Source organism: Calliopsis andreniformis, chromosome 10 (genome assembly GCF_051401765.1).
Source record: "Calliopsis andreniformis isolate RMS-2024a chromosome 10, iyCalAndr_principal, whole genome shotgun sequence".
NCBI lineage: Eukaryota > Metazoa > Arthropoda > Insecta > Hymenoptera > Andrenidae > Calliopsis > Calliopsis andreniformis.
Window position 1 is genome coordinate 9,871,182 of NC_135071.1, and position 18,305 is coordinate 9,889,486.

At 33.7% G+C, this 18,305-nt stretch overlaps 1 protein-coding gene across 1 annotated transcript in view; it reads right to left on the reverse strand.

Moving 5' to 3' along the window:
• Positions 1–3,538: 3,538 nt before the first annotated feature.
• Positions 3,539–18,305, reverse strand: part of LOC143184651 (zwei Ig domain protein zig-8) — a 42,315-nt gene continuing 27,548 nt past the window's right edge. The window contains exons 3-7 of the mRNA XM_076387035.1: positions 12,374–12,558; positions 10,963–11,176; positions 5,622–5,808; positions 4,560–4,681; positions 3,539–4,158 (exon numbers count right to left, since the gene is read on the reverse strand). Coding sequence (XP_076243150.1) covers positions 4,031–4,158; positions 4,560–4,681; positions 5,622–5,808; positions 10,963–11,176; positions 12,374–12,558 — 836 coding nt within the window. The 3' untranslated portion in view covers positions 3,539–4,030. The remainder of the gene's footprint in view (positions 4,159–4,559; positions 4,682–5,621; positions 5,809–10,962; positions 11,177–12,373; positions 12,559–18,305) is intronic.

The following is an 18,305-nucleotide window of genomic DNA, read 5'->3' on the forward strand; positions in this document are numbered from 1 at the left end:
GCTCCGCACTCCTTGGAGACTCCGGAGCGAGTGACCAGAAGAATGGGAACCGATTATTGAATTGTGAGATTAATCGAACCAAGAATATTTCCGAAAAATTAATATTTTTCATTAATTAATCAACGCAACAACAATTATTGTTGTACGTACTGCTACTAACAATATTTGCACCAGAAATTGTTGCTGAAATGAATATTTTATGGAAAATATCAATTCTTCGCAAAATATTGTTCGTTAGATCAATTTCGAAAGTCTTGCCACCCGAAGAACTTTCTCAAGTACAATATTTTGAGAACAGTGGTTTGCAATTAATATCCTATATGAAATTGAGACGCATTTGAAAAACGAAAGACTTTAAAAAAGTATCTACCTAGAAAATGTTAAACATCTGAATATAATGAATAACATGTGCTAGGAGGATTTTTAACTTTCTGCTCGCAAAACATTTGTTCAAAATAAAAACCGAAATAATACTCGTACGTAAGACGATATACATTCGCTTTACATGTATAATTCGCAATAATACTTCATCAAATATCAACTCAAAACTGATTTGAGATCATTTTCACTAACTCGTATCGTATCATGGGATTACTCGGAGTTTATGTAAATACAGAGCTTCAGAAATTGGTATAAACACATAAGTGCATGTACTTACTTCAAAAATAGGAAAATTTAATAAGTTTGAATATTCAAAAATTTTAAAGTTTAAAATTAGAACACTTAAGAAATTCAATACTTAACTGACAAATTATTATATTAATAATTGATAAAACATTATACGTTTTATATTGGGTTGTTCGGAAAGTAATTTCGTTAAAATTATAATTAACGACACTCTTGGAAAAAACGAAATTACTTTCCGAACAACCCAATATTTTGAGTGAAACTACGATTTCGATAATTGTATAATACACCATCTTTCTCTATTCTTTACACATATTCTTCACATGTTTCGACACAACAACATTATTCGATTTTATTAGCGTGCTATGAAACACAGGTTATGTTATAGATAGATTATAGATTGATTACAGACATTAGGTTATACATATTGTTCACATGCTACAGTTTAATTTGATATTGTTGATTTATGAATTTCTTTCAACTTCTTTATGTTTTTCTTTATTATTACTAATTCGAATAATAAATAATATTCTACAATAATACTAAGGAAAATAATAGAATTCTTACCTTGACGATGAATTTTGCATTCCAATGTCATTTCGTTCGAAGTAAACCGCGTGGGTAGCTTTCACAATTTGACACAAAGGGTAGAAAAGGGAAATCCTAGAGCAAAGTATGGTTCCTTCAATTACCCACCTGTTATTGAATGCGTGATACTATGTTTAACTTAAGAGCACATACCTTTATGAATAGTTAGGTACTGGTTGAGCGAAGATTAAACACTATAAACACAATAAGTATACACATCGTGATCGCGATATAACCACTAATGGAATGATGCGCAATAACACCGCGCACAATTCGAATATTCGCGCATGCTTGTTTAGTCGTTCATAATGGCGCAAGACACGTGTATGTACAAATACAAAATTGCTGCTGCAGTTATGTTAATAAGGTGACTTTCAATACTTTTTTAATAATTTAAACACAGACAGAGCTTTAAATAATGCCTGAGATTTATCATCTGTGTTACAACCGATGTTATCAATTTAATTTGAAATAAGATTACAGCGCTACGAGTGGTAAGAATGAAAACTAAATGTTACCGGAATATTTCAAATCCGAAATGATCTGAATGTTTCGACTGACTGTCAAGAATATGACAACTTTATAGAAAAATTTGTGCCTATTTGTATAGATTTTGGTTATGAACATTATATGAAGAAACAGAAGTGTTCATATTTTTCATGAAGATATTAACAAAAACCTATAAGTGGTACGAATTATAATAAATTATGGTAATTGTATCATAATACTAAAACTGGAATAATAATTATAATTATCATTTTATTATATTACATCATAATCATAATAAAGATTATCATATTGAGTACGAGAATTATATCACGTTGAATAATTAATGAAGGAACAATATAACCTGTCAGAAGCGAAAGAAAAAAATTAAAATTACAAGACTGATTTAATATAACCGAACATACAACTACAAAATTATTCTAAAATTACAAGATTGCAAATTTCTGTATATTTCGTTATATGACTATTATAACTGTTAATAATTTGCACGAATCATTCAATACAATTGTTATTAGTAGCATGTATGTACGTATACATAGTAGACATTCTTGTTGCCCCAGTCACTCAGATGACTTTTCTTGATAAGCTGTTCCGCGTTAGGTTTACTTCGCTAGTTTCTAGCAGAATACAAGTAAAAACAGGCATTTTCTGACTGTAAAGTGTCTCTCCTACGTACAGTATTATTTTAATATAAGTTCACCACATCAAATCAGTTACCTGCTCAAAATATGTGTATAAGAATCTCATTTCTAAGATAAGTTCATGTATTAGCAGATCGAATTTACCTTCTCCAAGTCAAAGGCAAGGTAAAGTGAAACAATAGTTCCAAAGGAATCTAAATATCTATCGATCTTATATCGCGGCAACATTGAACCATTAGCAGTTCCCTATTTTGACTTTGAACTTGAAGACGTGAATGGAACTTGGATTAACTTTCTTTGATTAATTAGTCCAAATTTTTAAGTTTCTACATTTTTTGGATTAACTAGCTTAAGTTTTAGACTTTAAAATTATTATAAAGTGAGATCATTGAAACTTTGATTGTATTAATCTTTCTGTGCGTCTCCACTGATAGCAATCTCCAAACAGTGAGACCTGAGCATTCGATTCTATCCGAGCTGGAAGCTGGATCTGAGTTTAGATATAAGAATCAATAGGTAGGCAATCTTTTATATCCGGTCGTTTTGTCAGTTAACCCTTGTTTCTGTTTTTCTTTTATTTTATTTTAGTTTAAAAATATGAAACTATAAGATACATATACCTATAAGATGTTATAAGATTATCTATTACAAATATAAAATTGTTTATATTTTAGAATATAGGACTATAGAGATAGACCTATATAAAAAGTGGTAGTTTAAAAAAGAAAAATAGACGAAATTATTTAATTACAGTTTATTAGTTACGAATATATGCACATTTCTAAATTGATCGGTTTAAGTCAGGCAATTTACATAGTTGAAAAATCACATTGATTCGCGACAGATCGATCAAGCGGGCGCAATATTTTATCGAAGATACATACAATTGTTCACATTTCTTATTTACAAGCCATAGATAAAACAGGGTAGTGAGATGTTATAATCACTTAGCACCTTGAGATTATTAATATTAGCGTTTACACGTTGGAAGTTATTACGTGACCTGAAAAACACATGCCATTAAGTCGATACGTTTTATCTCTTACACGTTCAATAAATCAGAAAGTCTGAAATATTTGGTCAAAATAAAAATAATTCAAGTCGGATCGAGATATATTTTTGTTTAACTTTCTTAGATATACATTAGTGTATGCTTGTTCATCATCGGTAATATTGATATTAGTACTTCAAACCGAAACTAAAATAATCTTAAAATAGATTTAGTACATAGTTGAAATATGGAACCCAGTATTTTCTTGTTATAAAAACGTCCTATATTCGCCATATCCTGGAAGTATTCACGATCCTAGCAGTTTTGCTTCTCATATCTCAGGATAAATAAAAGAAGAGTAAAATTCATTTCGTAATGAATGAACTGAATATGGAAGACTTATACGTTGAGCACTTGTTCCACTGAATCTGTAATTTTTTTTCGAAGAAAAAACGTAGGTCATGCATTCTTTAGGTTGAACGTCTCATTTAAATAGATTTTCATAACAACGTGCTTGTCACCAAATTAATATTCACCGTCGTGAATGCTAGATAGTCCATACAATGTACACAGATTTATTGCACACAATACTTTATTCGGCAGTTGTTCATTGTAATACTGATCTGTTAATCAAAACACTTTCTGATAGAGGTTCACGAGCAGATCTGCATACGGTTCAGAGAGCCTTATGACAAAGGAGGAACAGGAAACTGCTGATGACGACATAGAAATTGTTTAGTCCCTCAGAATGATTCATTCTCGCTGCATTCCATTGATCGTGATAAACCGCTGCCTGTTTTTCACCTGTCAAAATTTTATTAATATTGTAATTTTGGGAAATAACCAGAGCTCCTTTAAACGTAAAATTTGTTAGATCTTGAAGTTGAATTTGAACTAAATTTGTTATTTGGCTAAAGGTCACAATTTAAGAGCGAATTTGGGGTTGCTAATAAAGAAATATTAAAAAATTTTCTAGATATTTCTTTCTAGTTTTGAAGTCATTTTTATAGGGAACAAATTAAATTTTTAGGGGAAAAATATTGTTATAATGTTGAATCATTGTTTGATTTCTACTATGAGATATGTTACACTAAGCGGAAGTGAACTATTACAGCCCTACTTTTTACTAGTATGAAGTAGTACTATTAACAATCTAACTTGCTTTAAATTCTAATATAAATATAAGGACTTTCTACCAAATTTACCATTCAGAACGTGAATATGCACTGCGGCTGTACTGAATTGACTCACTGAGCACGAGTATTCACCGCTGTCAGTCTTTTCTGCTTGATCGATGTACAGTTTCGTCACCAGATCTTCATTAGATCTGGAACAAACACATTTTTCTATATTTTAACTTAAACACAATATAGAGTATTGGTCTCCATTAATATACACTTATAATTAAGACTTCATTTTAGAATTATTATATAATTATTAGGAAAACGTCTAAATTCGTGTGAAATGTGTTTGATTTAGTTCTTATTCTACTGACTTCGCTGTGTCTGACCTAGCTACAGTACGTCAGTAGTAGAATATGTTTTAGGGCAGACACATTCCATGGCATTTTAAGCGTTTACCTAGTAAGTAATAACTCTGAAGCGAAACGTCAAACTCATTATCGTCATTCTTGACTTTCGTCATATTTTAGAGTGTAAAATTGTTTCTTAGAATTTCTAACACCTATCGTCGAACACTCTATATAAATATTACCTTATGCTTTATACCAATATAATATCTGATTGTAAAGTTGAACTTTATTGCTGATTTTTGTACATGTTAACGAAATATGTGATACAGTGTCAGCAAAATGACCGTTAATTTTTTCAATATATATTTCACTAAATAACTATAAATACCTTATTAAAGTAATTTTCAATAATAATGATAATGTACATTCATCCTTCGATTTTTATAACGAGTCAAATATCATTCTTACATTCCATTGTAAGAACATGTCTCTCAGTAAATAAAAAAAATAATCAATTAACAGTAATAGACATTATGTAAACTCAAAGATCCTGAAATCTCTGCGAACACAAACGAGCAAGCGTTTTAAACTGAATGGGGACACTTGCCACAAAGCATGAAAAGTTTCTGAAATGCCTCAAGGGAGATTAAACGGCACAACCTTCGATCAAAAAAGAGTCGATAAGCGTCGAGCTGATACGCAAACTGCTGCTACTGCATTTCTATGCGATTCTAACACATTTTCCCGTTTATCCGTCGAACCCTTCTTCAATCCACTGTGGATTCACTATACTCACCCGTTAATGTAATACACGTTGACATGATCTGGCAGCGTCTCTCCATTTTTCCTCCAGACAGGATGCGGTATCCTGGAATCGGAGCAAGAGGGTCGAGTGATACACGCCAGCTCGATACCACTTCCGGTTTTATAGTAGCGATCCCGCAGTTCGTGTCTCGCCTCGTCCACTATTCTAATATCTGGAGCTGTAGAAAGTATCAAGATTATAACTTTATGGGAAAAATGAAAGGTTACTTTACTGGAGGGCTCTTTAGCATATTTGTTGGTTTATGAATTGCGATTTATGTTTTATATTGGTGCTTATTTAATTACTAAATTTAGAACAAGAGAAGCAAAAACATCCTTTTCAATAGGAAGTCTTTCGCGTCTGAAGGACATTTTATTCTTAAATTATAATAAGTAAAAACTTGTAACACAGACTAATAAATACTTCATCACTGTAACAGAAGTTTTCTTCCACAAATCATCGTCTCGCGGTTCACTTGTGTAAAGGTAGATTTTCACTTAATAATTAGGTAAACCAGCAAGACGTTTAGCACTTATAGGAGCCGCGCAACAAGGTGTCGCGGTTTTCCTTCGTCCCTTTGCCAGGAACAATGAAGTAGAAAAGAGGAAGAGGCTACGTGCTCTCATTCCAGGACAAAGTCCTTCGTCCTGTGGGCTTCCGCAATATTCCCGCGGAGTAATTGAATCTTTCCTGGCACAGAGTTTAAACTCGTTTCAGCATCGTGGAGAACGTCGTGTTTTGAACGCACCTGGAAACCGCAAATCGGTTTACGTAGTTCCTCGTGATGCATCGATCCGAGCGAGTCTCTCTTCAGACAAATACTGTGAACCTAAAACTACTTGCAAGTAGCTTGGCTTGGAAATTTATTGTTTGTGGATTATAGAATGACAAACATTCGATAGTGTATTATTATTAGACTAAAGATGTGTGTGCATTTATAAGACATATCAATATGCAGAAGGGGACAAGATCCATATAATATGTGAACATCTATAAAATAGCGGAAGTTAAATATATTTTATAGTATCTCGAAGATGACACAAACTTTCAATTAGGTTCTACTTCTCTAATTGTATTTATAATATACAAATTTTGCTATGGTCTGGTAAAACATTAGTAAATATTTAAATATTTTGTTACTGTCAAAAGAGGTTCTGTGTCTTTTAAACACTCATTATAGGTTGCAAGTGAAAATTTTAAACGAAGAATTTTCAATTTTCGTTATATCATCCTTGAAAATAGAAGTTAGTCGCAAAACAAGTATGAAAGCTTCTTCATGTCCTAGCTTATACCCTCTTTGCAGTTATAAAAGAATTAAAATAAAAATTTCACTCTCCATTCGATCTTCATTTATTTTCAGATGCATCATTTCCAGTATACAATATCCATCGGTCTTCAGATGTATCTATATAATACGGAAAAACTCTCGAACGTCAGTAACACAGTGGACTTATCATCAGACGTCCAAATAGTGGTACACTTTGCATAGTTAGGCTCCGTCCTCATTCACTCTGCGAATGGCACTTGATGCAGAATTAATTGACCTTTCACAGCCATTTTTCCGATTGCGCATGACGTCACAGGCGGCCCCTTTCATAATCTCGCTTCCAGAAGGGCTTGCCACTGTGAACCTTCGTTTATTCGTACTGTCAAACGAACTGGTTTGCCTTTATCTTTCGTTTCAATATTCTCTTCCTTACTCTTCTCCCGCGGGCAGAGCTCTTTCAAGCCCTTTTAGGTGACTTACGTCTAACTATAGTCCTTTCAGATAGAAAATGTAGGAGAAGAACTCACTGTTTTCCTCAAATTAATAGAAAGATTCCAGAAAAAGATGGATTTAGATTGAAACAATGCTCTGCTCAGTGAATCCTCATTTTCTTAAAAATGATATCAAATTTCTATTTTTCTTATTTTAAGAATCGTCGTCACTAATAGTAGCAATTCAGTAGCAATTCTGTGCTACTGAAAGCAGAACATACATAAGTCGTTTGTTTTAGTTTTCATTAAAGCAGCAGCATTGTGTTTAAAGCAATTTACGCGATTAAATCGTAAATAGATTTATATTGTTCTAGTAAAACAAAGAGGCAACAGTAAGATGGTAAAACTCAATTTTGAAACAGATGGACTTGAGTTGGTCTAATTGTCTGATACGGAATTATCTTCTTTCTGTGATAAATGAAATGCCACAAGTAGCCTCGGAAAACAAGCATTCGGGAGTATCAATAACACTAATGACGACATCATCTTATCGGATCATCATAATGCAGCTATCGATCGGAGGGTTCTAATGTGGCAGCTGTGCTCTAATTGAACATAAGCTGCTCAACCGTACCACGTGGAGAAGAGCGATTGATACGGTACGCAAATTAACACGCTCCCTCTCTTTTCTCGTTGAATGGGTGTACATTTCGCATTGAAAATGGATAGAATCCACGAACCGAAATACTGTGGTTCAGATACTAAAATTTAGCCTCTCAATCGGAAGACGGACCATGTTTCATCAATTCGTTCATTTCATATTGAAATCTCAGCAGCCGCTGTCGATAATGCTTTACGAATTTAATTTCAGCTAACGAGCACGCGGATACGCGTTAAATTCGACCGATCCAGCATAATAGAGCAAATCGAATTTATTGACCCAGACTCGAACAAAACTTTCGGACAAATACGTTCCTACCATCAAGGCTTCTTAATTAAGCCTTTGTTAGCCGCCTCATAAGTGACCAAATAATTCCCGATCGTTCCAAGCACGAAATGATTCGAAGATTTGCGCTGGAAAAAGCAGGGTCGACCATCTTCTAATTAAAGGGAAGCTACCGATAGCCTCGAATAAAACGAGGTGAAGAAAAGGAGAGAGGGATACTTGGAGGGAAAAGAAGAGACGAAAATACTGTGTCGAGATGCCTGGAGTCTTGCAGGCCACCCTCGGAAGCTCGCGAAAAAGTTTTCCGATTTTTAACTGGATTAAACGGAAGTTGCCCACCATCAGGGACGCTTTCGTTATGGCGACAAGAGGTGAGTTTTTGTAACTTAGTGCGCTAGAATATTTCCTTCACTTCGATTTACATTGTCAGAAATTGTTTACACTCCTGGGCGATTAATTTAAGAAACTCTTCCATGGTACAAAATAAGAAACAGACAAGTAATGCATTTATGGTTGCAGAAATAGCAAGTATGTAAATTTGTTTGCGTGAATCTCGAGTTTTTATGGGATTTATAATAGCAAAGCCGCTGCAACGAATGCAGGGATGATGAGGATTTATGACTGGACATGTTTTTACTATATTTTTGACACATCGTCGAGAGTTTGATAGATGAGTGGCTCAGAAAAAAAGAAATTTCAACAAAAGGGAGAAGTAGACAGACATTTTTTATTCTGGATATTGTGAAACGTAAACTCTAATTTTTTTCAATAGTTTCTGAAATATAGAAAACATGAAAGAGATGAGAATGCAGCCTTGGTGATCACGTTTTGGTGATGAAGCTTCCATAGTTTCAGTTAATTGAGAGTTCGGGAGCATATTACTCCTATTATCACAGGACTATCCTTGGCACAGTTACCGACTTATAAGATATTGAAGCTCCACTGCAGGTTTACAAATCATTTAATCTTTTAACGATATTAAACTGGAAAGGACAGTTTGGGCCAACTATCACTGTTGACAGTTTGGAACAAATTTTATCAGTAAATAGAGAAACAGTAATTTAAAGAGGACGTGTTCTTTTCAAATTTCCACAAATTATGATTTTCTCACAAATTATTACAAGGGTAAGTGCTTTTGCATTCACAGGTACCTCATTTGTGATATGTCTATCGTTTCACAATTCAAAGAAGTAGAGTGTAGAGAAGAAGTTTTTATCGAAAGAGGGCTAAAAAGTATGCGTGCAATTAATCACCCTTTTTCTCGTTCCATCTCTTCACTCTTCAATGCATTTCTACCAGTATTGTCTAAAGATGATGTTTACTTTTCTCGAAGATTGATCTGTGCTCTCATTAAATTGTAGCTCATGCTGCAGTCTTACAAAAAATTGAAGGCAGTAGGTGCAGATTATTAAATACTTTTGTTATTATTCCATCAATAATCTCCATAAACCTATAAGGATTTCTGTCTCTCATTATCAGACAATTTCTGTGGACTTTAATAAAAGTTGCACGTTTTCCGTAGCCAAACTTCCTAAACAGGTCTGAAGTCCCTGAATGGGGACACAACCACGATATAACCCAATTACGAGTAACTAGCGAGGGAATTTCGCAGTCAACCTAAGCTAGACTTAGAACAAGGAAAACTTGAAACACTAAGTCACTTCACGTATAGTTGGGCTAGAAATATAGGGTGGTCGTAAAATTAATCAAACGTTAAAATGAACATGTTTGAGGCACTAGATGAGTGAAGTGATAGGAATATTGAAACATGAAGGATTTAGTTTCCTGCAGGGCCACGATTTGGTGCTATTATCTGTTTATATTAGATAGCACTTCCACTTGATGCCTCAATTTATCACGGAATATTTCTGACTAAACTGTAGATACATATTATGAAGACCTTTTATTTAAAATCATTCCTCAGGTGGTTAAATATATTCAGGAAATACAGAAATCGCAAAATAGACAACATCTTGATATTATATTTCCTGTTTAATAGGTTCTGACTTAATCTGAGTAGACTTGCGATATCTGGCAATAAGTTTTCATAAATCACCGAAAAAGTAATTCTCACCTTTATCTTATTTACTCCTCTCCAAACCTATTCTTTCGCGAAGATATTGATCTATCCTCGTACATATTTTTAATGTTGCTACATTGGATCACGTACCCTAAATCCTGAGAAGCAGTAACGAAGAGTTTTCCTTTATGAAGCATCCCTAATCAACAGAAACATCATTTGAAAGTAGAGGAGAATGTCAGAGTCTTAAATTCGAAGAACAATCGAACGAAGCGAGTCTGAAGTGGCCGTTTCATTGAGCCCCTTATTATATCGTCCGAGGGAAGCAAATGAAGTGCAGCCCTCTTCCACCTTCAGAGGAATTGCAAATTCTTGTATAAATACGCCTCGGCGAACTATAAAATCAACGCGCGCCTTACTGTGTTCCAATTTCCTCAGCAATCTGAGCCAGTAGCGTTAAACTTTCGATTCAAGTCCCGTTTACAACTGCGTACACGTGTGGGTGAAGTTTATTGGCCTCAGCTCTGTTAATCTCAACTCTAACGCATTCCCGTACGACTGCGTGTTTAGTAACAGCATGTACAAACTGCAAAGTGATCTCCGAGGACTGCTTTGGCCTGCTGATTCCAGTTATCATACATCAATAGGTTCTGATAGAAGTACGTTACCTAGAACAGTGACGTTAGTGACCAGCATTCTCGGGGGATGGGTGTTCACTTGACAGACGTACAACCCTCGGTCCTCCCTTCGTACCCCTGCTATCGCCAGCCTCCAGTTGTTGGGATATTGGAAGCTGACACTGTACCTGGGATCGGAAATGTGAGTGGCATTACCCAGAGTTAAAAGTGATGCCCACTCGGTGTTCCGCCGTAACCACATGACCTATAATTGTGACACAGATTTTACGTTCGCTTGTAATTCTGCATAAAGCAATTAAATTAGGAGGTATCGAGAGATGAGTCATGCGTTTGGGACAGTTTCTGTGACGTGATGCGTTTATCTCGAATTAAGAGACGTTAAATATGTATTATGTGACTTTGTGTGTGCTTTGGGCAGTTTAATCTTTTCAGTATTACCGATAGATATGTCCGTCAATATTCTTATTCAGTACAGAAAAGATTAATGCAAATATTTCTGGTTATAAGGCAAAAGCTCATGCTTTATTTTCAGTATACTGACATTTGAAGAGGTGGAACGCAAGCCTCTATAGACAATCGGAGACTTTTGACTAAATTTTTATTTTTGTCGAAAGAGGTTTTAACTATTTGATCTGACGAACAAATGAATACTGTAGTAGAAATTTTGATAAGAATTTTAGACTTCTTTTAGATCTTTTGAAAGTTTAGAATGGTAAAAAAATTGGATTTAGGCACGAATAACTCAGTTTATCTACTGTATGTTAAAAAATATGTTTCCCTGTATGTTTGAGGGTTAATATTCTTTCTTCGAGGGAGAAAGTTTTATAATTGAATCTTCTGCTAAAAATATAAATTCCATCTTCTAAATTTCAATTAAGATATAAAGTCAAACTAATGGAAATGTGCACGGCTTGTGATAATTTCAAGACTCAGCTATACCGTTTAAGACTATAAGACTATAAGACTATACCGTTTTCTCATATTTTAATTTTAAAAATTAACAATTTGAGTACTACCATAAATTCACAAAACATTTTATTATGTGTGCAATGATTCTGCTATAAAAAAATTGTTTTGAATAAATTTTCATTTCTATTTTATAGTGTTTCCCTTTTGATAATTGTTGCTATAATTTTTTTATTAGTATTACTTATGATCATGGAAAATAATGTTATTCATGACCACATATAAGTGATTGTCACCCATATTTCGGTAACATGGGAGACAAAGTGTTAACTTTCATATAAAAATCATGTTTTCAAAGGTATGTACAAAGGACGAGAAAATGCTTTGTAAGAGATAATTACAAAGAAGTGATTTCTCTAAATTTGAACTTTTGAAATGACCAAATATTTGATATTAGTGATTCTTTGAAACTTAACATACGAATTAAGGGGTATTTTATATTTGTTAATTAATAATAGCAGACAATGTACGATACCTTCTTTCCTGAAAGCATGGCGACCCGACAATCGAGGAGAGCTGTTGCACCGAGATGCAATGCGACGTTTTGTGATCCATTAATCCCCTGTCCTTCTGCATTTTCAAAATATGGATCCCAGTCTGTCACTCGATGGTGCCTCAAACGTGGAATTCGCAGAGGTGGCAGGTTTGCAATAATCTCATCTACAACAAAGTTATGAGTGTGTACTTTAAGTTCGGATGTAAAAGACTTTAAATCAGAATTTTAATATTAATTTGTTCTTTAATATTTATTTAGTTGCTATTCTGTACAATATTTTCTTATTACCACTTTTGATAGAATTAGTGCTCAATTTTGGATACTTTATAATTACTGAAAAGTGAACCAAGTACTTAAGAAAATAGTGCTAATCTCTGTGGAAAATACATTCTTGATTCTATTTGGATGAAGCAGCAAACCTGCGATAATTGCATCGCTTTCAAGTCAGAAAGATTGTTTAGTTGTTATTTTATATAATAATCTATTTTTATCTTATTACAACTTCAGTTAAGTATTTGCTTTTAGAATTAAGATGGACAAATAAAATACTCAATTTTTGATGTTTTATATTAATTGAAGAATGAACTAAATATTTAAAAAGAGTAAAGGAAAGTTTTATGGAAATTACATTCATGGTTTCACTCGGGGTTCCTATAAATCAGCGACGATTGTATCGCTTTAATGTACGGGCAGTTTCGTCCTCGAGCGTGATACAAAATACGAATAAAGCGAAACCCCGATTCTAATTCCTCTAAGGGCGCAATTTCGCCAAGATTTTCGTGTAAGCTGCAGACATCTGTCTTGCACGCCGTTCTCGTAATAGGGTTCTCAGGGATGCGTCAAGCTTGCACGGAGAAACACTAAAAAACACGACGAACACGTTGGAGTAAATTACTCTCCTGGTCTATGAATTATTCCATGATTGTTGTTTTATCAGCCGCCGCATCATCCGCTAACAACACCATTTGCCATGGTATAAATCATGGAGGCTTTATTAAACCAGTACCTGAGAAAGTAGGTAGTTTCATCGAGGAAGAGATAATAAAAGGTCAAATTAGTTGAACAAGCTGACAATTATATGGAATATAACTCTGTATTAACGTAATTTGATACAAAACAAATTTATTGGCAACAGAGTAGAAGAAAGATTCAGTATTAACTCTCAGACAGCGAACGCTGGATCAAAAGTGACCCTAAGTCCGCTGGCTCTTCACATAAATGTAAAACAGTCCGCTGTCCAAGTGTTAAAGTATTAATTATATTTTAATTTTAATTTATTCGAAATTAATTACTGAAAATAGATACTATTTCTCTTTTAATTTCCAGTCTATTGCAAACTGAATAAAAATTTTGACTGATTTTTTGGATCAAAGTAATTTGACCTTCGAGTGCAAACATTTTCTAAACTACGCAATGCTCGAGATAGTTGGCCACGTTGAAAAGTAAAATTCTTGGGACGCTCGAGATTGTTCGGCGAGATTTACTCAGACTTGGGGAGGTATCATAGTTGCAGCCCTCGGAATGCCGAGAATTTATCAATGCAGACATTAATCTCATGGATCATTACGTTCGTTCTGCTCCGCGTTAAAATTTTCCTTTTTCAAACACAGTCACCGCGAGGGCACATAATTATTCATGTCTTTGTGTTTCCTGAGCGAAAGAAAGTAATTTAAAAAGTTTAACACCCAGGGTACACACGAGAACCACAGGAGGGTTGAATCAAAGCTTTGGAACTTCTAGCGATACTGTATATTATTATCTCATTAATTAACATTCATGACGCTCTGCACACCTTCGTCGAAGTTCCTCCTCCTCGTCCATAGTTGTACTCCATGCGTTTGCCAACATTTACATTTCTCTAGTTGTCGAATTCGATGAATGAAATCGAGTTCACCGTAACTTTGTGTTCTTTCTATGCTCTTTAAGCTCGTCTCTTGTAGTTTAAAGCGTATAGCGCGTATAGGCTTCTATTCGACGCGAGATGAAATTCTTCAGCAGTAGATCGTGTTTCTGGGGCCTACTATATCACAATTACAATCATAGGGTCTTTGTCCGCTCACATTTTTCCCCCAGGTTCGATATCCCATGAGCGGTCGGCTTTGTTCCATCCTAAGAAGAAATTACCCACCCGTTATTGATTCGATTGTGCCAGGTACTTGGGTTTAACGAAGTAGAGAACTAAATGTCTTCAGCAACGAGTGCATCCTTTACCCTTGTATTGCAAGACCTTCACAGGGCATCCTTCAAGCAAACAATTTTCTTCTATGTTTTGTGTTTATTCAACTTGAATATTGAATATCGAACACACTTCTTTCTTTGTATTTTCCTCTAATTTGATTGAACGTCATAGTGTTGATTACTGGATTTGCCGATTCTTGAACTACTTATCGTTTGAACTGCTTCGATCCATGGTTCATTGTAGGTTTTTAAATAAATAAGTAACTATTTTTTAAACAATTTGAAGAAAATCTGAAATGTAAATTAAGTGATAGTTCTAGTTGATGTAGTTAGAAAAAGATGTGAAAAGGTTAATAAGTGGTCTGCCTATATTACTTGTACAGTTACTTTTTCAACGAATAAATGTACTTCATCCTGGAAGCTCAAGAAGGGTAAAAAAGATGCTCACAAATTTCTTGTTACAAGTCATACTATATGTCACAGATAATTTATATTTAACATCAATATAAACAAATGAATTGAGTAAGTTAATGTTTAATATCTTTACTATTTTTTTATTTTTAATGTTTAGGCTACTTGATTCTGAGACCTCAAGTTTCTCTTTTCAAGTTTCTAAATCAACATTCTACTCCTACATCTACCTTTAAATTAATAAAAGTGTCAACTAAAAATAAGGAAAAAATATTCCACTACGATCAATGTCTACACATTCTTTTGTTAAAAATTTAATAACAGTTTAATGAAAATATCCATAGGAACCTTCGATGAAATTACTTTCTACCATATTAAAATTCCTATTCTTAATAATTCAACAGTTTTTTTTATGATATTTTGTGTATCTCTAGCAATTGTACATTTAGATACTCTATTTCTAGTAATTCACTTTGCATAAGCAATTAAGTAAATTACTGCGTTATAAACGATTGACTTAGATCTCAAGTATTCTCGTTCCTAGACAATTGAATTGAAAATGTAACTACTTTATGCTGACAAATCTATTCTGTATTACTTCTAATTTTAATTGACGTAGGTTTCGGTTGTTTTAAAATACGAGAAGTGTTCAAGAGCTTTTAGGTGAGGCAAGAATGAGTTATTAACATCTAAATTTTGATAAATATATTAAATGGCAAATACTAATAATAAGAAAGAGCACTTTCTCTATTAGCTCGCTGATCATTGCGACTACATCTAATTGTGTATCCAGTGAATACTGTACGAGCTTTGCTCAGAAATCCTTAACTCAAAACCAACAGAAGTTTGTAGCATATTGTAGCATAGTGCTGCTGATTATTACATGCGCCATTTTCGAGAAATTCCAATCCATACGTTCGCTGAATTGTTTGTTTGGTATATGAACTTTACAAAAAATGCAAACTATACTGCTTATTCATATACTGGCTGAAGTTCTTGACAATTTTTCTTGGAGTACTTATTTTGCTCTCTTTATTATTTTCATTTCAATAGTTGAATATACATAATTCCCATCTACACGATGACATCAATGTTCAAATAAATATTAGAAATTTGAATACCTATTCTTTATTAGTTTCGGTAGTATATTGCACCCAGTGTGTTCGATAAGAGCACGTTTCGAAAGGACAGAAAATTGTAACCTAATCCTTACATTATTGAGAACGAGAGAACAAGATCCCTGCAGAGCACATGTTTTAGTTATTTTCGCTAATTTGGTCGTTTATGGCTTTGATTCCTCACTTATTCACAGTTTAACAACAAATAAATTTGAAATGCCTCTGAATATTAGTATTCCATAAATGGCCACACTGTAAACCGTACTGTCGAGTATTTCTAACATAAAATACTGCTCCTTTAAAGGAAAAGTTCGACTAAATAGTCGGGGGAACAAACAGCACTAAAAGTGTTACACCCGGATTTCCTGCAGAGCCTTTCGAAGGTACGTTAATATCGCAGGCTTATAGGTATAATGGTCCTTTGTTGCGCTACGTATTTCTTTTCACGAGCGAGTATCGAATAGAAGCGGATAGCACGTTGTACAACTCGCGATAAAAGCTGGATAATGCACGGCTCAAGGCACAATTTTGCAATACAAGTCGAATACAGGGACTCAGAATTTATTTTATTCAATACGTGGCTCAACGATATGTGAAAATTGAAAGTTCCCTCGGCATAAACACGACAAATTATTTCAATATCAGAGAGAAAATTGAAGAGATCTGCGGGAATAAATTCAAGAAATAGGATATAGTCACAAGTTTATTCTGAGGGAATATTATATTAACCTACATTTCTGTATAAAATAATTTCTTACTGAGAAAACTTCACCATTAAACACTCTATAATGCTCAAATAGAGTACTGAACAAATGAATACGCTTCCCAAAGAAACAGTACAATTTGTCGACTAATATTCCTAAAGGACTTTAATTTAGTGCAAGAAAAATGTGAAGCGCAAGTAAAGAATAATTGAGTTTAAGAGAGCGAAACTCCATTTTGTTTGACCAAGGCGTTGTTTGCTCCAATTAGTATTTGGTACCCCCGAGATGGGAAAACCGAGCTTTCCATTTACACTGGTATCATCGTTTCCTAAGTAATTATGTAACAAAGTAGCCATAAGAATCGTATTTCCTATAATTTAAAAAAATTCTATATTTGTAATTATAAAAGTTCGAAAAATTTGTGACAGTTGTGAATGGGCGTATGCAAAATAGCTATTTGTTTAGCACAATGATCTCACACTTGTTAGTTTGCGAAAGAAAAGTCATATGGGTCGAAATTTCATTTATCAATTTGTAATTTGGGTTCAGGCTTTAATTTCCATAAAAATCCGAAAAATTGAGGTAATTATTTTGGCTAATTAAAATTGTATGTAGACCATGTGTGTACTACAGTATTTGGTCATCTGTGGAAGAGTTACTAATTTTATTATTGGTACAATTTTTATTGCAAACAAACAGTATTACGTTCTCGTAATGAAATTTCTAGGTAATTAAATGTTACATACCAAAATGTTAATAAAAGCCTTAAATATTCTAGATAATACATTTTAAAGTACACTTAAATCATTGGGGACGTACATTAATATCGAATGAAGTTTCAAAATTCCTCTTTTCTTGAGGTAAATAATTCAGTTTCTGCTTAAAATTTACTCCGCGATTAAATTAAGGGATCGATAAATTTTGTCCGAGAAATTGTTGACTTGGAATTGCTACAATTTCGTAAACAATAATTGTGTAACAGTATGTTTAAGCTTTAAACGGACAATTATTACATATATACTTCTACATCCCTGAATTAAATTTACTCGATGTCCTGTTTACACTAGAAAACAAGATAAAAAACTAAAAATAATTTTTTCTAAAAAATATAAAAAAGTTCAGGCCACCCTACAGAATTCAAATAATTTTTTTCGCAATTTGTTTTACTGTGAATTTATAGAGAGCAACTTTCCCTGTACCATGATTCCCTAAAAGTTGACAGACGTACTTTTGTCGCTCGTGTTTGTAAAATTTTTTAGGAAAAACAAGCTTCAACTGTTTATTTCGTCTTGCAGTATAAAAGAGACTACAAGAAAATTTAATCTAGAGATGTGACAGTAGAAGCACTCCTAAAACAGTCGAGATAGACTGTTGTACAATTGTTTAGTTTCGAAGTTACGATATTTCAAAGATGAATAAAATTTCGGTAAAAATGTGGTGGTTCCTTAATTTTGTAACGGTATATATTTTGAAACTGTTAAAAAATAATTATATAGTTTA